At 39.7% G+C, this 26604-nt stretch overlaps 7 protein-coding genes and 1 non-coding gene across 8 annotated transcripts; 4 read left to right on the forward strand and 4 right to left on the reverse strand.

Moving 5' to 3' along the window:
* Window positions 1-307: 307 nt before the first annotated feature.
* LOC116206088 (UPF0187 protein At3g61320, chloroplastic-like) lies at window positions 308-2484 on the reverse strand. Its single transcript, XM_031538847.1, has 4 exons — window positions 1662-2484; window positions 1361-1528; window positions 973-1179; window positions 308-843 (listed from the first exon to the last, which is right to left on the reverse strand). Exons 1-4 carry the CDS (start codon window positions 2334-2336, stop codon window positions 667-669), a joined length of 1227 nt encoding a protein of 408 aa, XP_031394707.1. The 5' UTR covers window positions 2337-2484; the 3' UTR covers window positions 308-666.
* Window positions 2485-5074: 2590 nt separating this feature from the next.
* Window positions 5075-6745, forward strand: LOC116204833. Its single transcript, XM_031537151.1, has 3 exons — window positions 5075-5477; window positions 5887-5941; window positions 6284-6745. The coding sequence occupies exons 1-3, from the start codon at window positions 5256-5258 to the stop codon at window positions 6589-6591; spliced, it is 585 nt and encodes a 194-aa protein (XP_031393011.1). The 5' UTR covers window positions 5075-5255; the 3' UTR covers window positions 6592-6745.
* Window positions 6746-6799: 54 nt separating this feature from the next.
* LOC116204831 (serine/threonine-protein kinase BSK7-like) lies at window positions 6800-11154 on the reverse strand. Its single transcript, XM_031537149.1, has 11 exons — window positions 10523-11154; window positions 9755-10051; window positions 9425-9645; window positions 9144-9279; window positions 8895-9028; window positions 8677-8782; window positions 8442-8527; window positions 8168-8356; window positions 7886-8038; window positions 7596-7709; window positions 6800-7462 (listed from the first exon to the last, which is right to left on the reverse strand). Exons 2-11 carry the CDS (start codon window positions 9834-9836, stop codon window positions 7214-7216), a joined length of 1470 nt encoding a protein of 489 aa, XP_031393009.1. The 5' UTR covers window positions 9837-10051; window positions 10523-11154; the 3' UTR covers window positions 6800-7213.
* Window positions 11155-13286: 2132 nt separating this feature from the next.
* On the reverse strand, window positions 13287-13865 carry LOC116202764 (kiwellin-1-like). The gene has a single exon (XM_031534374.1). The coding sequence runs from the start codon at window positions 13863-13865 to the stop codon at window positions 13287-13289; it is 579 nt and encodes a 192-aa protein (XP_031390234.1).
* A 2595-nt stretch (window positions 13866-16460) lies between these two features.
* Window positions 16461-17041, forward strand: LOC116202685 (putative ripening-related protein 2). Its single transcript, XM_031534290.1, has one exon. It carries the CDS (start codon window positions 16510-16512, stop codon window positions 16972-16974), a length of 465 nt encoding a protein of 154 aa, XP_031390150.1. The 5' UTR covers window positions 16461-16509; the 3' UTR covers window positions 16975-17041.
* A 2217-nt stretch (window positions 17042-19258) lies between these two features.
* LOC116202684 (kiwellin-1-like) lies at window positions 19259-20041 on the forward strand. Its single transcript, XM_031534289.1, has one exon. The coding sequence runs from the start codon at window positions 19298-19300 to the stop codon at window positions 19838-19840; it is 543 nt and encodes a 180-aa protein (XP_031390149.1). The 5' UTR covers window positions 19259-19297; the 3' UTR covers window positions 19841-20041.
* A 2144-nt stretch (window positions 20042-22185) lies between these two features.
* Window positions 22186-22258, reverse strand: TRNAE-CUC. The gene has a single exon. It is a non-coding gene; the product is annotated as a tRNA-Glu (tRNA).
* Window positions 22259-22341: 83 nt separating this feature from the next.
* Window positions 22342-23342, forward strand: LOC116202686 (actin-depolymerizing factor 10). Its single transcript, XM_031534291.1, has 3 exons — window positions 22342-22523; window positions 22653-22918; window positions 23002-23342. The coding sequence occupies exons 1-3, from the start codon at window positions 22521-22523 to the stop codon at window positions 23150-23152; spliced, it is 420 nt and encodes a 139-aa protein (XP_031390151.1). The 5' UTR covers window positions 22342-22520; the 3' UTR covers window positions 23153-23342.
* Window positions 23343-26604: the final 3262 nt, after the last annotated feature.

A 26604-nucleotide genomic window follows, 5' to 3' on the forward strand; every position in this document is an offset into this window, starting at 1 on the left:
ATCATCTGTCTATGATTAGCACCCTGCATTCGCTGATGTACTTTTAGCTCGACCAAGCAACCATATGTCTAATCATCATCAAAAATGAAACTACATATGCTTGTTAGCGCCGACGCTTTAAGCTTTCAAGTTCAGCTCCCTGTCCTGCAATATCCAAAGAAACTGGAACCTGGACGGAGAAGAACCCTCGAGAGTTCATACTCGATTTGAGTGGTCACAGAATGCTTATTGCTGGATAGATGGTTGGAAAATAAACCCTTAAGCGGTCATGCTTTTGCAAGGAATGCGACAGAAGCAAGGTATGAGATCTGCTATCAAGCTGCTGCACGTATGATCTTGCATTATTTTTATGCAAATAAGGCATCATATTTACAGTATCGTCATGGCTGAAGTTGGTGTTTGGAACATATATAAATTATTAATTTCTTTTTTCTTCCTAAATTTGCCATGGAACTTGGTGCGCCAGCCACTGCATCAATCCTGTGTCTGATTCTCAATAACCACATGTGAAAAATTTGCAGCTGAAGACCTTCCTGCAATTGAATAGCTTATCTATGTATCTCACGTCGCCTTTATAACTGTGAGATCACGGGAAAGTATATTGCTGCAATTTGTGGCTCTTGAGTTTTTCCCAATACTTATAATCAACTGATGTCTCCGTGAATGTTAGTTCCCGGGCCACCCGTTCTGTGATTGATTACAAGTATGGCGCCTCCTCTTGGCAGCGAGATTCTCCTGAATAACTCCTTCAGTATCCAGAGCCTGTTGAATGTTGAGCCGGACAAGATTGCACAGATCATCGAGGGCTAACATCGGAAACGGTTCCTCAATAAGGACACCCACCTAGCAGATATCAATGAACGAATTACAGCCACTTCTGTTTGCATAAAACCTTAGTGGATCACTAACTGTTTAACAGAATGAAAGGACTAATGAATAAAGTTGGCAGAGACAAGAGCTAGAGAAACGAACTTCTTCGATGCAGAACAAGGAAGCAGCACTGATAAATGTGGCAGGAACCACAATCCAGTGGCAGTCGTCCCAAAGAATGATTGGGAGAGTGAGATGCCAAAGGACAAGGAATCGTGAGGTCAGTCGAGTGTAGGAGAGAGGGATCGGGATTCCCATTAGCTGCTCACATACACTTATTCCTTCATGGAAACAAGAAATCTTCGACTCCTGCATAACCAAGAAATAACTCACGCAATTAAGAAACTGCTGAAATATTACAGTTTGGAATGAATTTTCCTCTGCACATTTTCTCACAATAGTGATATTCTCGACAGTTAAAGATAAAGTCAGCAAGTGGAAATTCGAGGCATCTCAGCGTGAAAGTAATAATAGGGGAAAATAACCACACCAGCAAATCTCTCTTTGACTCCTCTATGCTCAGCAATCTTAGGCTTTGAGTGATGAACTGAATAATGCACTGAGGGCGATGATTTGATTTGAGCACTACAGACAGATCATCTCCTTCAAGCAGATTCGACAGGTCTTGACCAATATCTGACCCGTAGATCACGTGACACTGCACTATATCGAATATATAGAGGCGCTTGTTAACTGTTATATCAAAGGCGGAATTAAATCTAGAGAGGAACAAAACAAAGGAATATTTTTATGACCATTAGCTGACATGAGAAGTAGAGACAGTAAACGACCTTAAGAGCCACGGGAAACGCCATAATGTAGCTCAAAAGTGCCTTCTTGAGGCTCGAATCAGTTGGACTTCTTACTGAAGCGATCACCTGCCTAGCAAAATCATTGGTCTCGGCAATAACCTTCGTCCACGCCTGCCTGCCTTCCTGAAACCTCGAGTATGAGGCCTCAGTCCTAAACACTAACAGCAGGGCCAGAGCAGGGGCAGTCAACTGATAAGGCAGAGACGAGGCCCTCAGCACGGGAAAGAATTCCGGCAACAGGTCCATCAGGACGGCCGTGTTGTAACTGGCGATGAACACCGCGACTGCAGTGAAGGCGGTGACCGGGGGTATCAAAGAGAGTATTACTCGGGAGGACAGGCTCGACAGCAAGTGCCGGATGTGGCGCAGCGAGCTCCTGTGCTCGACCCACTTCTTGTGATTGTAAAGGGTCCGTGGCCGGCGCATCCCCTGCTCTTTTACTCGGTCGGCCCAGTCGGGGATCACACGGAGGATCGAGTTGAGAACTGGGGGATCAGGGCTATGATTCTGGGGTTGGGAGGAGTCATGTGGCTTGGCGGAGCAAGGTTTGGGTTGCAATTTAAGGTGGGCTTTGGGAGGAAAGTTGGAAAAGAATGGGAACTTGGTGGTTCTGTGAGGCTTGAGGTTGAGGGGCGGTGGCTGCGGAGCTGCCATGGAGGGAGATCAGGAGGAGGGTTAGGGTTTCTGAGTGAGGAAGAGGAAGAAGAAGAAGAAGAAGAAGAAGAAGAAGAAGAAGAGATCATATTAAGGAGTTAAGCGGGGTGGTGAATGAGAATAGTTGGGGCCGGAGGGAAGCAGAGGAAAGGAGTAGTAGGTTTGGTCGGCAGTTAATTAACGGCTCTTATGTGAAGGAGATTTTTCACACGTGTAAAGAATTTAGATGGATAAAGTATGATGGAGTCTCACCTCACTGTCAGAAAGTAGCGGTGAATGTCACAAGATCGACCGTCCATTTCCTTAATACCGTACTATTCGTTTAGCTTAGAAGATGAACAAAAGTTGAGGTGAAAGCTTTGCTGTAAGAGATGGAGAATGAGGAAACGGAAGTATATAGGTGAATAATGAACTTCGACCGATGTGAGCACAATGAAAGGCGACGAACTTGATTGCTCGAGCAAGGTGTCCTTGAGATTGAGGCAACTGAAATGAGAAATGAGAAATAACAAAAAGCGCGTGCACAACACGTCTCTAATGGTTACTGCCTCAAAAAATAACAGGAGTTAAATTCAATAATCAGTGTATGATTTTGATAATCGAATAAATGGGATAATGAAATGAAATGTGAAATGAGAAAGAACACGTGAAGAAATTCAATTCATAAGTCGAGTCATGTCTCCAATTGTTATTGCCTCACCTTTGCAAGTAGAAGCTTAAGTTGTCCTCTTAGTTAATTGCATCCATTGCTCTCGATAATTGTGGATTGAAGATTTGGATCAAGGGCGAAGCTTTAATCTTACTCTTGGTGGATGCTATCTCCAATCGCAGGTACGTGCCTTGGGACACCTTAATGTTATCTCAGACGTGCTGGTTCTTAATCGTTGATCAGAATGGCATCATTCCTAGGACTAAGAACCTTCATGCCCATGACCTCAGTTAACCAATTTTTATCTCCTTATGAGGCTACCACACGTGTAACAATGCTGTTAGAATATTAAAAAAAAAAAGTTAAATCAAATCATACAGCAGGATCTTTTATTTCTACGACACAGTAATTCACCGAATAGTACCAACGTTTTGAATTTTTTCTTCATATAACATAAACTTTCCATTAAAAATGTAATGAAAAGCTCACATGACACCTATACGTATAAAAGGTGGCCAATTGTGATGCCACATTTATACGGAGGATTACGCAAGATAACACGTTTTTCACCTTTTTTGCATATTGTAGCACAATTTTTGAAAAATTGATATCATCTAGCACGATTTAATTTTGCATGAATGTAAAAAAAAAATCACGTATTTTTTTACACGTAAAAAGAAATTGTTATATATATATATATGTATATATATATATTTCTTACAGAAAGTTGATATTGTTTTTTGTGTTATATGATGAAATTTAAGAAAAATATATCGCCTTGTGAAAAAAGTCAAAAAATCATATAATATGTATAATATATCCAACAAGGTATAGGACCGGAGAACCTAAGACGATGAGCTATGCCCTTATACACACGCACGATTAGATGCGAATAATGTGATTAGGGGCAGCAATTTTCGGCCCGGTCCGATAGCATGGCATGGGCACGGCATGATATATTTGTGCTTGGACTGAGATCTTATAGTGTCGTGTCGTTATCGACTTAACAAGGTCTGGAAATATATCGTGCCTTGTTTGACCAAAGGAACAAGGCCCGATAGCAGCATGATAGCTCGAAAATCTATTTTATTGTGCTACCGATTTTTGTCATGCCACCATGTCATGAAGACTCAATAAAATATCTTTTTTTTATTGTTATTATTGTGGGCCGTGCCAGATGACCCGTCAAATAATTCGAGCTTTTTTTATTTTTTTTTGCTAACCCGGGGTATCCAGGCTTCGCCCGACTAATCCCCGGGGCTCCGTGAACCCCTGGCGACGCACGAAGCGGGTAATCACGCCAAAGGCGTTCCGATGGCCCCAAGGGGATTCGATTTGAGCTTGATTACCTAAAAAGGATGATCTTTACACTTTTTTCTTAAATATAATACGACTTTTAGAAAATAGCACAAATGCACGACCTTCGTATTTTTTTTCGAAATGTAGTACGACCTTTGAAGAATAACATATAAATACATAATATTTGCACTTTTTTTTAAATATAGCGTAACCTTTAGGTTTAGCTGTGCATTTAGCATATTGTAAATTATTATATAAAATAGTAATGATAATAGTTAATGTGGAGCTGATGGTACCACGTGACAGGACGTGATTGGACGAGTAGACCTCACACGATTAGACGACAACAGTTAACATGGAACTAACAGTGCCATGTGCCACTCGTTCAATCATATTGTGCCACATGTATCATTTAACTCATGCTAGCTGTTATCTTTATATTTAATGGAATAATTGACACCGTACTAGAATCGCAGTTCAATTTAAAAGTCGTGCATTTCTGTGTTATTTTTTAAAGGTCGTGATATATTTAGAAAAAGTACAAAAGTCATGTATTTATATGCTACTCTGCAAAGATCATGATATATTTTTTAAAAAAATATAAAGATTGTATCATTCTATGCTATCTTCTAAATATCGTATTATTTTTTAAAAAAATACAAATGTCGGATTTTTTGTTTTAATGTAATTAATAATTCGTGCGGTGTTGGTTTAGTCCTCGTGGCCTTTACATTTATTGTACTGGGTTGGCCCAAACCGATAACTGCGGCACTGCATCGAATAGCCGCCTTACATGCGATCGGTTCTTTCTCAACATCGTAATCCTTACCAAAATACGAGCCTCCCTCCCTCCCCGTGTTCTGAATAAAAACCAAAACCAACCATAAGGAACTTTCTGTAAAAAAAAAAAAAACTTTGGAGCCCTAAAGAGGATTTCTGACTTGCTTGGTCTCGTCGTCTCGCGTTGTGCGATGTCAATGGTGAAAGAACCGTCCCAACAGCAGCGAGTCAGCAAAGACCCGTGCCCACCGCCTCCCACTGAGACTCATCCCAACAGCAGAAAGCGCCCCCTCGACTCTTCCTCCTCCGCCGCCACCACGACCAACTCCAACAATGTCTCCCGGATTCGGAGCTCCAACAACTACTTCAAGATGCGGTCTTTGCTCAAAGACCTCCGCCCCCATTTCATTGAGGTGAACCTCTCACATCCCAAGCTTCAGGCCGCAATTTTGTCACTTGCTGCAACTTGGATCAGTGCGTCGTCGGATTAGTATATTCATGCAGCTCCGCTCTGTTAAATGTATTTTTCGTTTGTAGATTGTCTTGCGTCAGGGCATATTCTTTCTTTCTTTCAGGGATTCCCCTTTTGTTCAAAATTCGTGTCAGAGCTCAAGAATCTGTCAATTTGTTTGAATCTTAGCGGCCCGTGGTTCCAAAATTAGGGATATAAATTGTAAATGGGCATTTACTCTGATTCTGCCTGTAGAAGAGAGTGTGGAACTTCGATTTCGGGTTATAATCTTCACCCCTTGGATGCTTCTGTTAGATTTTGTGTACGGTGGAAAGCTTTAATTTTTCACCTGTCTGCCTTTTCTTTTGAAGGTGCTTCGGACCCCGGACTTTCGGAATTGCAAGGCAGCTCAAGAAATTAGAGAAAGTAAGCTTGAACAAGTTTTGGTCTTCAAATACTGTTATTCATCATAGGATTCAATCATGTCGTAAAATGTCGCTTAGTTGATTTGCCCTTGAAGTTTGTATAGTATCAGCAAGCATTGGTTCACAGTTGCCAGAATTAGTTGGTTTTGTTCTACAACTTCAGGAGGAGACGTTCCTTTCTCAGTTCATCATCAGGAAATTGCCTCTGCTTATTGGATCTTTTTCTTGTATTCTTAGCATTGAGGTTGCTTTATGCTAGTTCTTAGTTGTATCTTAGAACAATTTCATAGTGTTGAAGGTCATGTGGACCTAAATGTTGGGACTATATTTTGCATTATTGCAGAGTTGAAGCTTCTTATGGACCTTTACATGCTGATGATCAAGGAACCTTCCTCGACCGCAAAGCTTAATAATTCGCCACAGCAGGTAGCTCCAGGACAGCATCCATCAAACCATCCTGCTGCAAATTTGTCAGAGACTAAGCCGATCGAGAGGCAGCACCAGCCCGAAATAGATTCTCGGGGAACTTATATTATTGGCGGGTCAGGTTCTGGGTGGAACTTCATCACATTTCCAGGCCAGAAACCTGTATACTGTGGCATGACAAAGGAATCATTTCGAGCCGCCCAAGTGAAATTACAAGGACGCTGAACTTAAAGGACGAGGCAGATCGATTTTGTTTGTTTCGGGGTCTGCAGTACGCAAAATTTTTTTTCCCCCTTTTCTTTTTAAACTTTGATGCTGTACACGATTTTTGACCTCTTTATAAAATGAATCTCAGCAATCCGTTGGTTCAAGTGTGTAATTCAGAGAGTTCCAGTTTCAAATACACATGAGCAGGTGAAGGGAGAGTGAGAAATCATCTTAAATTGCCTATAGAGGACATGAATAAAGTAATTGGGCACTGTATCTGTACACAAATTACAATCTTGACGACAATCTTTCTTCTTTTTGTCTTCTCAGTTCGCAAAATCACCTCTGGCCAAACCAAAACCATCCGAAAAGACTAAATACAAAACAAGAGACATAAAACCGCATGACAAACAATAACTAACACTCGAGAGGAACCGCCCAAAAAATCAGTCGCGCTTTCATGCTCAAAGGAGCAAAAGTTGATGCCCTCTGAGCCCTATGTTGCGCTTCCAAGTTTGTACAATCTGAAGAGCAGCCTGATTCAGATTTTGGGATTGAATTACCTAAATAATGTTTCCTTGCAATCAACTGTGCCGCTTAGGACCTTTATACTCAAAGAACCAATCAAGCAATTTCTCTTTTAAGGGGCTGCTGAATTTTTCTTGGCCTCAAGAGTGGTGCCATCTTTAAGAGCAGCCTGTGCTTCACTCTCCATTCCAAGAGCCGCAAGGGCCACACTTTGAAGGTAAGATGCAATGTGCCACACGGGGGAGATGACTTGGGCTTGCATTGCATCACTTAGAGCTTCCTGAGGCATCTCACTCATCAGGTAACTCAAGCTTCGACGTGCAAAAACTGTCGGAGATATCATGGTCCCAACATCGATAAACTGCACATAAAGATTTGGACAAATCATATACCTTCTGTCAAATTCTACAATGTAATAGGCTTGCATTTTCCTTCCTTTCAAAGAGTCCCAGGTGCGATAGTTTGTCTAGAATCAGCAAAGAAAAAGAACCTACCTGAGTGTAGCTCCCAATTGCAGCTCTGAAATCTTTCTGTCGGAAAGCATTATCACCCTTTTTCTTGATATTTAGTGTTTCCTGCATTTGGTCTGTCCACATTTGGAAGGAAAGCTGCAGAACAAAGAGAAAAGGCAGAAAAGTCGAAGAACAGATACTCATTAAGTTCCTTTCTTATCAGTTATATCCTAAAAGGTCCAGATGATGTAATTAACGTGAATGAAAACTTAGTATGTGCTTCCTTTGAAATGTTCACGGTTTCAATCAGTAAGTAATAGAACTAAACAAACCTCATTCGCTACTCCTTCGTCATCCTTATAACCGATGTTTTCTATTATTTCGTGTATAGCAGTCAAGTCCTTTCTACAACATGCCTCACCAAGAGGACTTAAAGGAGATAACTGAGCACTGCTAGGAATCCCCATAAGTACATGAGAAGGAACCTGTAAAGCAGATGAGAAGAATTTCATTTATAACTAGTATCAAGTGGTTGATATACTTTTGGTCATTAGAGGACTATAAGCGTAAGGGGAAAAATGACCTCACTGCTAGGGGAAGGATAAGAAACTCACATCAATTTCCTTCTGAAGAGGAGACAAGGCGGAGACCAGTGATTTTGGGTTTGGCCTTTCCCGGGGTTCATATTGCAAACATCGAGAAGCTAACCGTACTAACTCGGTCCCATCATCGTCAGAAAATTCTCCTTCCAAGCAAGAATCTGTTAGCATTTGAAGATTTCTGTCTCGTATTAAGTCGAGGGCCTGTATCAATATCACCGGAGCATTAGAGACAAACTAAATTTTAATGGATGAGAAGGATACTTCCATTCTAAAACCTAACACTCACATGACTTGGCGGTATGTGCTTCCCACTAATAAGGTCCAATAGAAGAGTTCCAAAGCTGTATATCACACTCTCTGGGGTCACTCTGCCTGTGAGGGGAAAATACAGGTTAACTTGATCTTTCGTCAACCGCTTCTATCTCAAGAAAATTACCAGAGACATAAGAGACATTCAATGAAAATTGGTTTTGTACAAGAACCTTGACAAGGAAAATTGAGTAAAAAGGAGGCAAATGTACCTGTTCTCAAATACTCGGGAGGAGTAAATGCTAGGTTGGTACTATAACTCTTTCCGTCCCGACTATTTTTCATGAGGCCGAAGCTTGAAAGTCTAGGATTGGCATCCTGATATAATTCATGTATTTCTATATGGTAAAACAGTAATTTATACAAACAAATGAAAGAAAATAGAAATCTTTGGAAATGACTTAAAGTAGAGAAAATCACAGGCATCGACCTCATCAAATAAGATTCTGTAGGCATTGAGATCGTGATACAGGGCCCTCCCTTTACTAATACAGTAGTCTAAAGCTTGTGCGAGATGAAGCACAACCCTTAACCTCATAGCCCATTTCATAGGTTGCGAGTCCCCTAGTCCAAAAAAGAGAAAAACCCATTAATCAATTCCCTTTCTATGTCATACACAGAATTTGTCACAGCTTAGCAAGAGGAAGTAAATCAATATCAGGAGAAAAAAGGACCCTACAGTGGAAAAGATGCTTTGCCAGTGTTTCATGGGGCATATATTCTGCAACAAGCAATCTCTCTTCACCTTCACAACAGCAACCGAGCAAATTCGCCAATCTGCTGTTACGGAGCTGACCAACTGATCTTGCCTCCTCCTAACATGCAAAAAGAAAAGAAAAGAAAAGAACCTTCATTACTAAAACCAAATTCTCTAAAATAACCATTTGTTGCTCTGGTTACAACAGAATAAAAACTTAAACATAACTCAATTGACTAAGAAAGGATGAAATATTCTTCCACCAGAAACTGCCTTGCATCGGGCCATGCATTTCTGTTAAAGCGTTTAACAGCAATCCTCTGCTGGTTCTCTAACTTGCCCTTGTAAACGACATTTGGAGCCTTCTCTCCATGCTCCGACACAATGTTCTCTACTGCGAAACCCGAGGTCGCATTCTTGAGTTGCTCGAATGTGAATTCACGAAATGCAGGGAACCCATTGTCTTCAACCTTCTCTTCTTTATCTAGGAAAGCAAGAAAGAAAATGTTATAATTAGGTATCACAGTAGGAGCCTCCTCATGCTGCACAAAAAATAAAAAATACAAAACAGATAAAGAACAGTGCATACTCACCGACATCGGGCACTTCAAGAACTGATGACTTGAATTGTGATCCCCAGCAACAGGGGGCCAATTTGGATAACTCACACCCCATTAGGATGGCACAAAAATACAACCCGTGGAGTTGAATTTTTTGGCAGCAGCTCTCCAGAGAAATTTAACCTTAATGGCATAGAATCAATTCGGTGGCATTGATCAAGCTGAGCCTGAATAATGAAGATTGAAGAAATAATCCCCCAATCTTCTCCAATTTCTCCAGGGATCACAAACCGGAACGTCCTGCCTCAGAACACTGACAATTTCAACAACCTGACAAGGATGAATGTGAGAGAATCAGGATCTGGCACTTTAATGGGTTAAGACTATGTAAGAGACATTATTGGCATTAGCATCTGTTTTCCACTAGCACATGGATCAACGAGTTCATGACCAATCACATGATTCGTAGACCCAAAAGAAGAGTACACATTTAGCTGATATCACAAAACAAGGTCATGTATTTCCAGCTATGGCAGGAACTTTTAACAAGGTCAAGCATTCGCATTTATCTGTCATCTGCTTCTAGATATGTAACAAGTTCCTAGAAGAGGAAAAAAATGAGAGACACCGAAGCAGTTCTAAAATTTGGACTTGTCGATTATAATTGCAGCACCACCAAACATCCACTATGGTTCTTCCAATCCCAAAGAGGATAACTTTTGAGAGAGAGAGAGAGCAGAAACAACTGAGAGAAGAGCAGTATGCTCTGCATCTTACAGAAGTATATGACGCTAAAATTACCTTGTTAGACCTTCTGCTTCGCAGTCAACTCAGTTTCAGCTGAGCAGCAAGCAAAACTGCTGCTGAAAACAAAATGCCTTCAACGACACCTTTAGCCTCCAATGTCGAATCAATGCATTGAAGACCTAAATCGAGGAGCCACTTCCCACTTCGAACCAATCAATACCAAATGGGAGAACAAGAAAAAATAATCCTTTTCCTCGGTCCACCCAAAATCGCTTACAGGATCCACATTTTCGCCGCCTGAGCTGAAATCAACTCCAACTGCACACATTTCTACAATCCCCCATGAATCCAAACGGCAAATTTAATGAACCCCAGGTCGCAAAAACGCGGGATGTGCTCGAAATATACACAGTGGGCTTGACAAGAACAGATCTAGTCAAACCCCTCAAACCCCCTAGAGAACAGGAGAGCTCAGATCAGCTCTGTACAATACTCCAATACCCTTCTTCTTCTTCTTCTTCTTCTTATCTGTACATAAATCGGAGTATATACAGCTCTCAACTGGGTGTCTGCGCGCGTTATGGGGTTCGTTTCTTGATCTTTGATTGATGAAGAAAATGAATTATTTCCCGACATGCCACGAATTTTTATTCAAAGCCAGTAGAATCTTGGCATTATTTTAATAAAGGAAGAATTTTTATAATGAAATAATTGATCAAATCACATTTTTTTCCCCTTTCCCTTCTCTATGTTAATACACAATTTTTTTTTTCATTTTAAATATATACAAACACACACACAGACATTATTTTATGTGGCTTAAAGAAACTTTTTGCACCGTCAAGAGGTTTTTGGAGTGTATTGGATTTTTTGGGACATAGTGAAGGAATCCGAAAGGTCCTTCCATTTTTCTCCCCTGGAACAGTTGTTAGAGTGGCCAACCCGACGGCTAAAAGCTCTACGGAAAGAACTCATCGTTCCCCGTCACTCCCGCCATAATCATTTCAATCTTTTTAGTCTGCTTTCACGACATCATTTTCTCCATTGGTGCATCCCGAATTTCTTGTTATATGCTACATTTTTAATGATTGTGAATTCGGGTTACAGGAGAAGTCGTCATCGATTCTCAGGTCTGTTGCATGTCTAGATCTCGAATATTTGGTGGTGGTTTATGCTTCCGGATTTCGATCCTTGCGGCGTGTTGTCTTGATTTAGGTATATAGGAGTAGATCATACACATACTGGGTAAGAGAATAAAAGTAGCACCAATATGGACAAGAATATTTGAAAATGGTGTTTTATTATAATGAGTTGGTTTTGATGCTGACTCCTTTCCGTTCGGAGACTACATTTAATTAAGTACATTAAAAAAAAAAAGATTTCTCGATTATTTGGTCATTGTTTTTAAATAGAGCAGCTCAACTGTGACCGTGATGAAGTCATTTCATTTAAACATTTAAAAACATGGCAAAAAGAATGTTGAATCTTTGATGGAATTGACCTTTTTCTTTCGCCCTGTTCATCATTTCTTCATGAAAAATGACTAGAGCTCCAAGATGGAAGGAAGTTCTGTAGATTTGTTTTTTCGTTTATTGAAGATTTCAAATCGATCGTAAAAGTATGAAATGCAGATTACTCGATTTCTTAGAAACAAAGATAAGACTCGATGATTGCATCATATTAAATAAACATTTTTTTTTTTGGTTAATCAAGCTTTTATTAAAAACAAACTACGAGAGTCTGCTAATGGGGTCAGTTACAGTACGGGGATAGCAAGTCCCATTAGCATCTAAGTATAGCAATTGAAATAAAGGAGCGGGAACCAAGTCTAAAACTACTAAATTAGCCGCTTGGTCTTTCCCAATCTTTGCCAATGCATCCGCGCACGTGTTTACCCCGCGGAATATGTCTAGTGGCCGGACTTCCTCCATTTGGCTGCACAGTTTCCTGCAATCGTTAATGATGAGTCGAAGGAGCCAATTAGTAACATTAATACCCAAACCCAATCAACGATTAATTTCGCATCCAGTTGAACGTAAAGCTTCCTAATGCCATGAATGAGAGCTAACTGAAGCCCTTGTCGCAGTGTATTTAAAGTTCTGCAACAGCGGTAGTAGTGCAGCCAACGTGCATAGTGAAGCCTTTGAACCAATTTCCGTTCTGATCTTGGATTAGGCCTCCTCCTCCCACTTTACCCGGATTTCCATCCACAGACCCATCTGTGTTTCGACCGAAATATCTTTACTGGGTTTAGGGAACTTAGAAGAAATCGAACTCCAAAACTCGGCTGTGGATTCAACAGTGAATCTTTGCAAATCGCAATGTAGTGGCTGTTGGGAGAAGATCAGTTTGTTCCGATTGTTCCAGAGGTTCCATATGGCCATTGGAAAGAAAATCCCCCATGGAATGCCCAGACTTGAAGGATGAACCGATCGACAGCCTAAAACATTCATTCATCTGAATTATGACTATATATAACATTTTAAAATAAGCTGCATTATTTAGTATATATAATGGGCCCTCAAGAATGCCTCTCATTGATCAATAGAGATGAATTCTAATTATTTTGTCATCAGTGAAAGTTACGTTGGTTCACTGCTAGTTATTCAGACACTGATTTGTCATTTAAATCGCTTGGAAAATCATAGTTTATTCCATTGAGGGTGAAAAGCACAGAACAACGTCGCAGGTTGATACAATTTCGGCAGTCTTATTAACATAAGTTTAGGGAAGACCACTTGCATGGCCTCGTTGTATCTTATATCGAAACAGGAAACGGAAAACCATCCAACAGCATCTATCAGCGTCATGCAGTTGATCACTTAGCATTGGACCAAGTAATCTCCATCCAACCCCATTTGCCACTATCCCGGGGGACACCCAAGGCTTTCCACACAGCCTGGGATGCATCGACAATGTTGTTATCGCATGGGGGTTGATAGTCATGGGCAGCATCACATCCCTTGGCAGAGTCACATTCATCCACCACCATGGCCCTCACGCTCCTCCCATTCCCGTTTATTGTTATGTTGTGATGGCACCTGGTCTTGTGGTTGAACCATCCAGTCGACAGGGCAACAATTGGGATGCTGTCAGAGTGGTACTGTCTGTCGCACTCTGATGGGCCGCCCCCATCCTTGCCCTTCTCAAAGCTGTTGATGGTTAGCATGGCCTTGTTGTGGTTTGAAACTGGCGGAGAGCATTTGTACATTGGGTACATCTTGCCTTCCTTGCAGCATTCTGAGTCATTTCCTCTCTTACATTTGCCCGGAGGAGGCTTCCTGCCCCTTAAGTGGCCGCTCGGCTGGCAACTCTGGGCCTCAACACCCAACCTTTGGGCAGCCAGCAGAGCTATAACTGCAGAGTAGATCAGAAGCTTAAAGCTCATGTTCTTCATTTTATGAGGAGTCTTGAACGCAGAAAGATGGCTCCTGCTGAGGTACTTATAGACAACGCTCTGTGTTGTTTCAGACTTTGGACCTAGACTTGGAAACTCAGATGCTAAGTGAATCATGAATTAGCTGGCATGATTTAAAACTCAAAATTTCAACGGCAGATTCTTCCACCGGATTCTCTTACGATGACAGCGACCTCATTTTTTTCTCAGTCCATTCTAAGGAGATGCTCTGATCTATATTTTCACTTGAACCTGGATCGCGAAAAATGAGCCTAGTCCATGAGTCAATTACTTAATCATTATTCAAAAACCTCCCCAGTGGGCCTATTCATCTCATGACCAACCTGCTAAACTTTTTTTTTTCCGAATCTTCAAAGCACCTTCAGAGTGTGCAATAAGATCATATTTATGATTTTCCTTGAATCGACTCCTGTAGCAATCTGTCAGTTAAGAATCCTTGCGATACCCAAACAGATATTACAGATGAGTGCACTTAATATCTTTTTGTGTTAGGCTAATCATCGCCATGTTGTTTTATTTCATTAGAATTTTTTAATTACTTCCTGGGAATCAGATATCACTTACTTATATCTTTGTTCGGTTGCCCTCTTCGGCCATTAGCTTTTGTCTGACCCATATTAGTATCTGCATTGTTCCTTTCTTGTTGCTTCTTCTGCAGAAGTCATGTAAATTGAGCGGCACAACCTTTTTCTAGATGTTTTGAGATTCCCGGGACTCAAAGAACGTACAGGCAAGAACCAGGGACACTTCTTCTGAGTAATAAACGTATATACATGTATGTATGTAGACATATATTTTTTGGAGCCACTGCAGTAAATGAATATTCCTATCTTATTCCCGGTTTGGTAGATCAGTTGAGAAATGAATTAGAAAAAGTTGCATATCGGCGACTTAGCTTAAAAGATTATCATGTTGATGGATTAGAGATTCTTGATTGTTGTGGCGTGTTAGCATAAAAGAATCTCCACAGACATGGATATTTCGAATAGACACATAAATAAGTCATGCAGTTATTCATAAAGGGGGAAAAATCTAAAAGTCACTGCAGTTCATGAATTTTCCAAGCTTAATCCCGGCTGTTGGGTAGTTCAGACGAATCAGAAAAGGAAAAACTAAATACAGTCTCTCAAAGACTCAGAAATAGTTTATTGGCAAGTGCATTTTGATGGATTAGAAGCTGCTGATTACTACGAAGTCCTAAAATTAAAGAATCTCAATGGACATGTAGAGTTCGACCAGACACATAAACAAGACAAAAGAGGAATCTGAAACAACTGGAACTGTAAAATCCAAATGTCAACATCGGCAGAATATACTCATCAGTCCTTCAAAACTGAACTTATGGAAGAATCAACTGCTTCCAATTGAAATCATCGTTCGAATTTGTTGGGCCGGTTTCTCTCCTATATGGAGAATGATGAGGGCGGGTGATGGAAGTAATCCCACATGGAAAAATTGAGAGGAAATCCATAGGTTTATAAGAGATAATGGTCTAGCAACCCATTGGCTTAAGCTTTTGGGTTGCGGATGGGCCCGAGTCTCAAGTAAGCCCTGTGGATTTTTCCTAACAGTGGTATCAGAGCCCAAGGTAATGATCCTGGAGAAGTGCACACGCTATGCGTGGAAACCCACACCGCGCCAAGGCCCGAGTGTGGAACTCGTGGCTAGTGAATGGCCTAACAATTGGTATCCGAGTTCGGAAGTAAAAAGCCCGGCTCGAAGTCCTCCATATAGTCCAGAATGGGGGGGAATTGTTGGGCCGTGACCTAACAATTGGTATCCGAGTCCGGAAGTAAAAAGGCCGGCTCGAAGTCCTCCATATAGTCGAGAATGGGGGGGAATTGTTGGGCCGGTTTTCTCTCCTATATGGAGAATGGTAAGGGCCTAATAATTGGTATCCGAGTTCGGAAGTAAAAAAACCCGGCTCGAAGTCCTCCATATAGTCGAGAATGGGGGGGAATTGTTGGGCCGGTTTCTCTCCTATATGGAGAATGATGAGGGCGGGTGATGGAAGTAATCCCACATGGAAAAATTGAGAGGAAATCCATAGGTTTATAAGAGATAATGGTCTAGCAACCCATTGGCTTAAGCTTTTGGGTTGCGGATGGGCCCGAGTCTCAAGTAAGCCCTGTGGATTTTTCCTAACAGAATTTGCCGTTGCCAGAACTCTACTATTAGCATCAAGAGGTTTTCCTGTTCGGGTTCCAAATTGGAGGTTCCTTAGGTTGTGTTTGGTTTCATAGTAGAATTTTAAATCAGATTTTGATTTTGAAAAAAAGTGGTATAAATGGAGCTCACCCTTTGACTTTATATGAGTTATGTTGTTTTGTTGTGAAAAAAAGTGGTATAAATGGGGCTCACTCTTTGACTTTGTATGAGTTATTTTATTTTGTAATTGGTAGAGTTAAGTTAGAATTGTGATTCTAAAATAACAATCTTAAAACCAAACATGGCCTTATAAATTACTTCTACGTGGTTCATCTTCTACAGCGTATGACCTCAAACTAGCCTCCAAGTTGTTAAACAAAAATGAAGAATATTAGCTTCAAAGTTATTCCCTTGGCACTTCTTGCCCTTGTGGCAAAGTTATTCCCAATGCGACACAGGAAGTGACTCGGAAAGGATGTACTCTGACGAAAAGTGCTCACCTCCGGTTTCAAGCCACACCAAGGCCATCTTAACCATCAACAGCTTCGAGAAGGGCGGGGATGGGGGCGGACCATCGGAGTGTGATGGCCTGTACCACTCCAATAGTCTCCAGATTGTTGCCCTGTCGACGGGATGGTTCAACCACAGGAGCGGATGCCATCGGAACATAATCATAAACGGGAATGGGAGGAGCGTGAGGGCCATGGTGGTGGATAAATGTGATTCCAACAGGGATGTGCTAACAATATCGTTGATGCATCCCGGGCCGTGTGGGAAGCGTTGGGTGTCCCGCTGCACAGTGATAAATGGGGTCGGATGGATGTTACTTGGTCCGATGCTTGATCAGTCTCGTAATGCTGCTAAGCTTGATGTTGTTGGGCTATCTTTAATTTGTTTACAATACAGTGCCGGTGATACAATAAATCTGCTAAACATGTAATCCTTGTTCTCTGTGGAGTGTACACTAATAAATCTATTGAAAATACCGTTTACTAGATATTTTGTTCTGTTCTTCTTTCTCAGTGAGTTACACGCAAAACGACTCCTATATCAATGGTTTCAACATTGGAAACTCGTTTATCAAGTCCCTCTATAATAGTTGCCTCATTCTAAAATATAAGTTACACCCAAGAGGAATACAAGAAACATTGGACATAAGGTTGGCTTAGAGGTCGAAGAAACAAGCTCCGACTGAATAATCAGATCAGTCAAACCTTGTGATGATCTATGCTGGAGCCATCTAATGTTTCTGAGGTAGCTAATGGCTTCTTTCCTGCAACTAACTCAAGGAACATTAATCTTTCTGTACTAAGAACTGGTAGCAACATCCTAAAGTAGTCCATCAAGGGAAGGATGGAGCAGCTGATCATGGGATCTTCGCTGTTGGGTGTTGGTTGTTGTGGTCTAGGCGTAACAACGAACTTTTCGAAGCTGATTTTTATCAGACCGTCTAATGAAGGTGCCCCGATCTCGAGGGGTGCCTCAGTCTTACTACAAGCTGGTGAGTGTGACCTGAAAGGTAAGAGAGCCGAGAGACGTTGGAAGTGGACCAAGTGGCATCCCCCGGCGACAGGATAGATCAAACTCAACACAGATGGAGAGTCGAGAGGCAACCCCAGGCTGGTTGTCAATGGTGGAGTGCTCCGTGATGAGAATGGATGTTGGATTTTGGGCTTTACTCACAATGTTGGGTGGGCATCGTCGGTCACTACGGAGTTGTGGGAAGTATTCATTGGGTTGGAACATGCTTGGAACCTGGGTATACGGAAGCTAGTGGTTGAGGTGGACTCAGAAGTGGCTCGTAATTTAGTCGCTGGATCAGCCCACTGCAGCCCGATCACTGCCAGGCTGGCGAGGGTCATTCGGTGCATGTTGGAGAGGGAGTGGTTGGTCGACTTGCACCAGTGCTACTGGAAAGCCAAGTCTTTCGCGGATTGGATAGTTCGTTGGTCGCTACAATTTCCTTTTGGGTCCTAGTTTTTCTAGGTGCCTCCCTCTGACATTAGGATGCTTCTTCTTGGAGATTGTGTTGGGGCCTCCATACCTCGTCTTTGTATTGTTTAGAATTTTATATTTATTTTCGCTCTTGTAATCATTTCCGGCTACTGCCTCCTCTTACTACTTGAATGTTGTTTCTTGGATATGAGGTGTACTTTGTAAATATTTTTTTGATCAATGAAATTCACCGCTTATAAAAAAAAAAAATACACATAGGCAACTTTCTTTGCAGACGTATTCTTCATTTCTCTCTCTGTAGATATAATCTACATCCGATTTGCTATGTTCAATTCCGACTGCATGGTGCTGCTGCACCAAACCTTTCTGTGGCAACATATTTGAAAAACCGAATACCTTCGAATGCATCACCAGCCTATCGGAAAGGCCAAATCTATATATTTCAAGTTCCTCGAGTGTTCACGAAGTCAAATCTCTGTGCCATGTATGATTACTGACTTCATTGGTATCAACACCAAATCTATTAGAGAGCAGACAAATCTGATTTGTATTCGCATCATGAGAATTTTATGATTGTTTCTTGGGAATCTGGTAATATTCACATTCTTTTTTCTTCAATTGCCTCTTTGGTTATTACCTATAATCAGATCCATACTATTGTCTGCATCGTTCCTTTTGTGTTGATACTTCTGCAAAAATTATGTAAACTGAGTGCCAAGAAGTGCTTCCAAGATTTCCGGGTCAGAAAGGACATATAACTAAGCCGGGGGACACTTCTTCCGAGTTGAAAAATTGTGTGTGTGTGCGCGTGTGCGCGGGCGCGCATGTAGATATTTCTTCAATGCAGTATAAACTTTCCTAAGCTTCATCCCGGTTCAGGAGATCAGTTCATAATTAATTTAAAAGGGAAAAACTATAAGGAGTAACGAAGACTAAGAAGTCGCTTACAAGCAAGAGCATGGAGACGGATATATTGTTGATTACTAGGGAATTCCAACATAAAGAATTCTTGATTTGATATATAAGGATCGACTAGACACATAAACCAGACAAGACGAATATGAAAAACTAGAACTGTAAAATCCAGATGTCATTATCACTCATCAGCCCCTTCGAACCAGATGATATTGAAGAATCAACTGCTTCATCGAAATCATCGTCATTTATTGTCCCTAGCATAGTGGTATCAGCATCTGAGAGTTTTCCTGTTCGAGTTCCAAATGGGCAGGTTCCCTATAAATTACTTATACGCAGTTCATCTTATGCCCAGAAACAACTAAAGCTAGCCTCCAACTACTTTAAGAAAAATGAAGAATACTGGCTTCAAAGTTATTGCCTTGACACTTCTTGCTCTTGTGGCTGCCCAATGGTTGGGCTCCGAGGCCCAGAGTTGCCAGCTGAGTGGTCAATTCCGAGGCAGGAAGGCTCCCCTAGACCAATGCAACACGATAAGTGACTCAGAATGCTGCAAGGAAGGCAGGATGTACCCTGTCGACAAGCACTCACCTGCAGTTTCAAGCCACACCAAGGCCATCTTAACTATCAACAGCTTCCAGAAGGGCGGGTCTGGGGGTGGCCCATCGGAGTGTGACGGTCAGTATCACTCCGATAGCACCCGGATTGTTGCCCTGTCGACAGGATGGTTCAACCACAGGAGTAGGTGCCACCGGAACATAATCATAAAAGGGAATGGGAGGAGCGTGAGGGCCATGGTGGTGGATGAATGTGACTCCAACAGGGGATGTGCTAACAATATTGTTGATGCATCCCGGGCCGTGTGGGAAGCCTTGGGTGTCCAGCCGAACAGCAATAAATGGGGTCGGATGGATGTTACTTGGTCCGATGCTTGATCAGTCTCGTACACTGGTTATGATGCAGTGCCGGTTATACCAATAAATCTCCTAATAAACATGTAGCCCGTATCCTTGGTTTGAAAATGCCGTTTACTAGTAACTTTGTTCTATTTTTCTTTCTTAGTGACAGAATTTACACTCAAAATTATTTGAATATCGCTGATTTCATATACTGGACCTTCGTTTATCTCAGAGGAATTAATACTCTTGTGAAATTTATGCCGTGTGAGGCATGTACAATAGCCTCTCATTCTAAATCACCCGATGAAATTCAAGGAACATGGACACAAAGTTGCTTCGAGGTCAAAGAAACAAACTCTGACTAAATAATCAGATGGATCAACCTCTTGATCGTTATGTACTGATCTACACCAAAGCCATCTAATGGCATTTCTGAGGCAGATAATGGCTCATTGTATTGCAACTAAAATCTTTTCTGTATCAAGAACTGGTAGCAACATCCTAAGGTAGTCCACAAGGGAAAGGATGGATTGGCTGATCGGAATGAGATAACCAGTACCACTCTGAATGACATCCACTGTTACCTTGTCAACTGGGTGATGCCACACTTAATCATAATAATAAAGGGCAATGGACGGAGCATGGCGGCGGCGGTGGATGAATATGGCTCCCCCGTGGGATGTAATGAAGAATTTACTATCATCCTCCATGCGAATGACATAGCTGATGCATCCCAAGCGGTCCAGGAAGCTCTCGATGTGCCAATTAACAACAGGGGTTGCCTCGATATTACTTGGATGCTTTGGATAAAAGTTCCTCTAGTCTATCATTGGAATGATGTTCTTGTGGATAGCGTAATAACATGATTTGATTAACATGCTGATTGACTCTTATAGTGCTGTCGTAGAGTCCATCCTAGTTTAGTATCTGTTTATATGCGATAATGTTCATTTGTCAAGAACCACAAGAGAAGTTCTTGTTGAAGATGAGCCTATAGCTTCAAATATTGAACCGTCAAAAAAGACGATGAAGCAAAGACAAAAAAAGGCTGATTCCTGGCCTCATTGGTATCAACATCAAATTTATCACAGAGAATATATCTGATAAATATGTAATAGTCAAATATGCGTAATTTACACAATTAAGGCAATTTGACCTTTCTAATCTAACTTGTTAAGACAAGATCAACTCTGAAATCCGCTGGCAAAAAGATCCTGTGAGTTCACTGCCAACAGTCAATAACAGAAACTCAGACAGCAGCATAAAGAAGTAAAGACCGGGCAATATACTGGCTAAAGCCTCACTTAAATATGTGAGGTGGTATGTATTGTGTTATATAGGAACTGTACATCGACGTAAAAACAGAAATACATCAATTAATATCTATACATTCCTAAAGTGTGACAACTATACATGGAAAGCTAAGATCTCACATATTCTATTCTATCTTCTCTAGTAAGAAGCATCATAATCGTCTTTGCGTGACAAACCAACCATCTGCTAATAAGCCAGGAATTGGAAAGTTTCTAGATACTGAAATGAAAAATGAATTTCTAGGAATAACATTGTTGAAAAATAAATTATTGCCCCGAACAGCAAGGCGACAAAAAAGAAGAGAGTTTACGGTCGAACTCTCCTCCTCAAGACAATGTAACATGAGACAAAGCAATAGATATAAACTGCTCCATTCGATATTTCCTCAAATCTATATTAGAAGTAACAGTTCCTAATTTGGCATGTCTGTCCCAAGGATTCAGCTATAAATACCTTCCATCACTCATCTTCTTGCTGCACCAACCGCGCAGCATCTCCTCGACAAGCTCGAGTGAAGAAAACAAAATGCAGAATCTTGGCTTAAAGTTCCTCTTTTTCACGCTTCTCATATGTGTGGCTGTCCAATAGCCAGGCTCTGAAGCCCAGAGCTGCCGTCCAAGAGGCCGAATAAGAGGAAAGAAGCCACCTCCAGGAAAATGCAACACGGGAAACAACTTGGGTTGCTGTAAAGAAGGTGAGCTGTACCCTGTCTACAAGTGCTCACCGCTGGTCTCAGGCCACACCAAGGCTACTCTGACCGTCAACAGCTTAGAGAAGGGCAAGGACGGGGGTGGCCCGTCGGAGTGTGATGGAACAGGAGCATGAAGGCTATGGTGCTGGATGAATGTGACTCTCACCACCATGAGATGTGATGATGAACATGACTATCGGCCTCCGTGTAACGACAACAACACAGTCGACGCATCCCGAACCGTGTGGGAAGCTCTAGGAGTGCCACGGAATAGTAAAAATTGGGGTTGGATGGATATCACTCAGACCGATGCATGAGTGCATTTTCGAGTTTGTACCTGTTTCCATGTATGTGCTGAATAACCCAAAAACAAAAATTCCGTTGCCGGGACTTGAACCCGGGTCTTTCGGGTGAGAGCCGAGTATCCTAACCAACTAGACTACAACGGAAGTTGCTTGTCAGCTGTCTAAACAAATAAAGTACGTCAGAACAGTCGAACGACATGCCACCATGCATTTAGAAGAAGTCATAGCTTTATCCCACAAAAATCTCCGACCACTGCTCTGCCCTGATCTCCCTCTCTTCTTCTTCTTCAGAAAAAAGAACGAACGAACCAATCCATCTCTCTCACAGACCATATTGCTGTCTCCATTCTTCTCCCTGCAGATCTCTCTCGATCAAGATCATCATCTCCCTTTCTTGTAGACAGCAATGGTACGCTCTGTGAATACAATATACATAGTGTAGTTTGCAATCGCTATAGGGTGTCCATTAATTGTTTACCGATTCTTATGTTCGTACCTATCATCGACATATATGTGACGATGCCAATAATTTGTTAAGGCAAACTCGGCTTCTGGCATGGCCGTGAGCGATGAATGCAAGCTTAAATTCATGGAGCTTAAGGCGAAGAGAAACTACCGGTTCATCATGTTCAAGATTGACGAGAAGATCCTAGAAGTGGTTGTCGAGAAGGCTGGGGGTCACGACGAGACCTATGACGATTTCACTGCATCCTTTCCTGCCAATGAGTGCCGATATGCTGTCTTAGACTTTGACTTCACAACCATCGAGAACTGCCAGAAAAGCAAGATCTTCTTCATCGCATGGTACGTATGTGTGGTACATGAGAAGGTCAGATATCTATGAACCTGACCCCTTCATTGTGCATGATCGCTCCTTCTTTGTGTAGGTCGCCTGATCCAGCGAGGATCAGGAGTAAGATGCTCTACGCGAGCTCAAAGGACAGGTTCAAGAGAGAATTGGACGGCATTCAAGTTGAGTTGCAAGCTACGGATCCGAGCGAGATGAGCCTTGATGTCATTAGAGGGCGAGCTTTCTAATGAATTAATTAATTTCTAAGATTTCAGGATTTGCTTATACTCATCTATTCTTTTCTGGTTCACCTGCCGCATATTGATCAATTGTTAAACCTCTTGTTTTTTGGAAAGCAAAGTCAGATTTAGTGAGGAGGGATAGTGTTAAAAAAAAAAAAAGATCATAGTTTGTGCCTTGGGTGCAATCACAAGTAAATATCTTTCCCCATTGGACATACTTATTTATCGATTTTTATACCGTACACCACTTGTGGAAATCGATTTTCCATAGGCAGCTTCAATAATGATGACTAGTGTCCCTTTTAATTCCAAATGCTAACACTGTTAATCCTTATTTCAAATGGCAATTTTGTTAAAAGAAATTTTAAAAGTTACCTCAGATATAACATTGATTTGATGAAACAATGAGTACTTATTAGGAAATACACAACCCAAAAATAACCTTCTATAATGTGATTTTTCATTCTTCTATACGATATCCTTGTAGGTAATTCCCCCAAATTTCATGTTCTCCTTGGATTTTGAATAAGAGAAAAGCTCGATAAATAAAACTCATACTTCAATTTTATGACACCTTCGACTTTTTTTTTTCCTTATGGTTTTGAGAATTTGAACTTTGTTTAGTATTCTTGAGTGATAAGTTTGCTTGCTCTTACTCTGTGAATATGATTTATTTTTATTTTTTTACTAGAGCCCGTGAATTTTGCATAATTGTTTGTTATATATATAGGCCTTTTGGCCTTCTCTAGAGATTGACATATTATCTCGATTAACAGTTTCACCCAAATCTTGACCATTTTATTTTCATTTCCTCAATGTAAAATCCATAGCGGATACAAATTTTTGGCAGGAAAGAAAAAGAACATAGTGTAATGCGAGAGAAAACAAGAACGTGCAAGTGATAAAATTATTTGTGGTATATGCACATATTTTGATGAATTATATTTATTTCCCAACAAATTGTTATTGTTTTGGAAAATAGATGTCATATTTAAGACAATCTGTAAATTTTTTTGTTAGAAAGCTATAATTTTTAATAAAAACTTAACGGTGTCAGTATCCAAGTTAGATAGGACACTTGTTACCATTATAGAAACCGCTTGTGAAAAATCGATTTCTACAAGCAATGTATTGTATAAAAATCCCTTATTTATTTGGATGGATAGAAATGACTTTCCAAAGTATAATGGATGAAAAGGAAAACCCAAGCCAAACGGTTCTTTAGGAAATATACATATTAATTGATTATGCAAAATTGTGGGTACAACATTGATCTTCTTATTTTGATCCATTGATTACAACTAGATACTTCGTGACCCACTTTCACTTGAGTCTCACCCAAATAGAAAAAAAGATAAAATAAAAATAAAAACTTTGAAAATGATGGAAAAGAAATATTTCGTTTGTTTTGGGAGTTAGAATCCAATTCCACCCCACTCCAGCCGTTGTAGACAAAATAGGTAATATGTGAGAGAATTTATTATTTAAAAATTAGTTATAATAATGATTATGAAAAATTAGCAATTTCACATGCGTGTTGAGCGGACGTGTTATTCGTGGCAGAAGTTTGTATAATTTATTTTACAGTCTTTAAAAATATTGATTAATTTATAATTGTAGAATTAATTTTTTGATAATCGTCAAAATAACGATGAAGAAAGAATGTTAAATTTATCGTATTAGATTTGCTTTACTAAATACTTTATTTACATAAAAGGCTATATTATTCACTTAAAAAATATTAATTTAAATATTTTATAAAAAAGATTAGCAAAATTACATGAATAAAATTATTTTAGTTAAAATTAAAGTAATTAACTAATACCTTTTAGTTTTTTAAAAAACTATTAATTTTCAATATTGAGATTATAGAAAATATTTGCATATATATTTTTTATACAATAATAAATTACTCATAGAACTTAAATGTTTCAAATTTAAGTACATTTAATAAAAAGAGAGACTAATTTTATTCCATTCATTTATGAACTTTAAATAAATAAATTCTTTTTGCATCATTTGAAATTTCTAAGAATATTATATATTAACATAGAACTTGTAATAGTTTTGAATATTCCAAACCTCCTTATAATTTCACTTATTTAAGTAATTATTTGCGTAAGAAATTTTAGAAAAATATTTTCATATCCTTTTTAAACTGAAAAACCCTATTACAGATTCAAGAATATAGTTAAGCATTTGGAGAATTGAAAACTGAAAAAGAAAAGAATGTATTTAGTACCACAGTTTCAAGAATATAATTAAACTGAATTGTACGAATTTTTAGATCAAGTCACTTGTATTATTTTTCATTTTTTAAGTGTATTTAATATTGGCATATGAATTTTTAAAAGTTCCTAGATATTCTAGTATGCATCATTTTACTTGTTTAATCGAGAATTAGAAATTGGAAATAATTTTAGCAAATTGAATTGATATAAATAATACATTAAATAGGGTAGAGAATATTAGTGAAATTTGAGTAAATAGAGAGCTGATGGCTTAACACATGGCACCATGTTGGTAATCCTTGGATGACATATAGTGCAACCTCGTTAATGTTGTTTTTTTGTTTTGTTATTATATATAATACATAGATTAGATATGAGAATTTATTATTAAATAGGAGAAAAAGACAAAAAAAATATGTATGTATCTATGTAAAAGTATATGGATAATTTATTATTAAAAAATTAACTGTAATAATGATTAGGAAAAAATAGATGTAAGAATTATTAAAAAAAAGTAATAGTTATATTATTAAATTGAGGTAAGGATGAAGTGGAGTGAAGTCGAGTAAAATTATATTCCAAAACCAAAAGATAGTTTAACTACTCTATGTGAAGGCAAATGACAATGACGAAATCAATTTTATAGGCTTAACCCTAAAATTTTGGTAAGTTGGCCACCAACCTCCCATAACTATCCATGTCATTTATATTTTTCGAATATTTAAATATTTTCTCTCGTAAACGTGCCTGAGATCGTTTAACGACATAATAACGAACATCTTTATTTTGTTTATAACTAAACATTGGCCCATACGATGCACGGAAATTATTAATTAATTTACCTGATTGAAATACAAAATGATGTAATCATTCATATAGCATATGTGGCTTGAATTTGACTCTCTAAGTTCTAGGTCAAATACGATATATATATATATATATATATATATATTTTATGGAAGGTAATTAATGAATATAATGCAAAAAAGAAAAAAAGAAAGATTAGAGCGAAAATGAGAGAATGAATGTGAGAGAAAGAGAGAGATTGAACGAAAGAAAGGGAAAATGAGCGAGTAAGAATTTGGTTCGTTTCACTAAAAAAAGAAAATTTATTACCCATAGCGTTACTCAACTGTCTCTTTCGTTCTTTTGGTAAGCAAATCATATTCACTTGTTTTTTTTGTCACAATTTGCGATGTTGGTGCAATAATATTTGAGAGTTGAATC

Source organism: Punica granatum, chromosome 4, assembly GCF_007655135.1.
Source record: "Punica granatum isolate Tunisia-2019 chromosome 4, ASM765513v2, whole genome shotgun sequence".
Lineage (NCBI taxonomy): Eukaryota > Viridiplantae > Streptophyta > Magnoliopsida > Myrtales > Lythraceae > Punica > Punica granatum.

Bases quoted from the DNA above. Each gene is read 5' to 3' on its own strand.
- LOC116202684 (XM_031534289.1), top strand. From the start codon at position 19,298: ATGAAGAATACTGGCTTCAAAGTTATTGCCTTGACACTTCTTGCTCTT.
- LOC116204833 (XM_031537151.1), top strand. From the start codon at position 5,256: ATGTCAATGGTGAAAGAACCGTCCCAACAGCAGCGAGTCAGCAAAGAC. The intron at 5,478-5,886 runs GTGAACCTCTCA...TTTCTTTTGAAG, and splicing joins TCCGCCCCCATTTCATTGAG to GTGCTTCGGACCCCGGACTT. The intron at 5,942-6,283 runs GTAAGCTTGAAC...GCATTATTGCAG, and splicing joins AGCTCAAGAAATTAGAGAAA to AGTTGAAGCTTCTTATGGAC.
- LOC116202764 (XM_031534374.1), bottom strand. From the start codon at position 13,865: ATGAAGAACATGAGCTTTAAGCTTCTGATCTACTCTGCAGTTATAGCT.
- LOC116204831 (XM_031537149.1), bottom strand. From the start codon at position 9,836: ATGGGGTGTGAGTTATCCAAATTGGCCCCCTGTTGCTGGGGATCACAA. The intron at 9,280-9,424 runs GTGGAAGAATAT...TTTGCATGTTAG, and splicing joins CCGATGCAAGGCAGTTTCTG to GAGGAGGCAAGATCAGTTGG. The intron at 8,783-8,894 runs GTCGATGCCTGT...GAATTATATCAG, and splicing joins ACAGAATCTTATTTGATGAG to GATGCCAATCCTAGACTTTC.
- LOC116202686 (XM_031534291.1), top strand. The intron at 22,919-23,001 runs GTACGTATGTGT...TTCTTTGTGTAG, and splicing joins AAGATCTTCTTCATCGCATG to GTCGCCTGATCCAGCGAGGA.
- LOC116206088 (XM_031538847.1), bottom strand. From the start codon at position 2,336: ATGGCAGCTCCGCAGCCACCGCCCCTCAACCTCAAGCCTCACAGAACC. The intron at 1,180-1,360 runs GTGTGGTTATTT...TTGGTTATGCAG, and splicing joins AGTCAAAGAGAGATTTGCTG to GAGTCGAAGATTTCTTGTTT. The intron at 844-972 runs GTTCGTTTCTCT...GATATCTGCTAG, and splicing joins CCTTGTTCTGCATCGAAGAA to GTGGGTGTCCTTATTGAGGA.
- LOC116202685 (XM_031534290.1), top strand. From the start codon at position 16,510: ATGTACTCTGACGAAAAGTGCTCACCTCCGGTTTCAAGCCACACCAAG.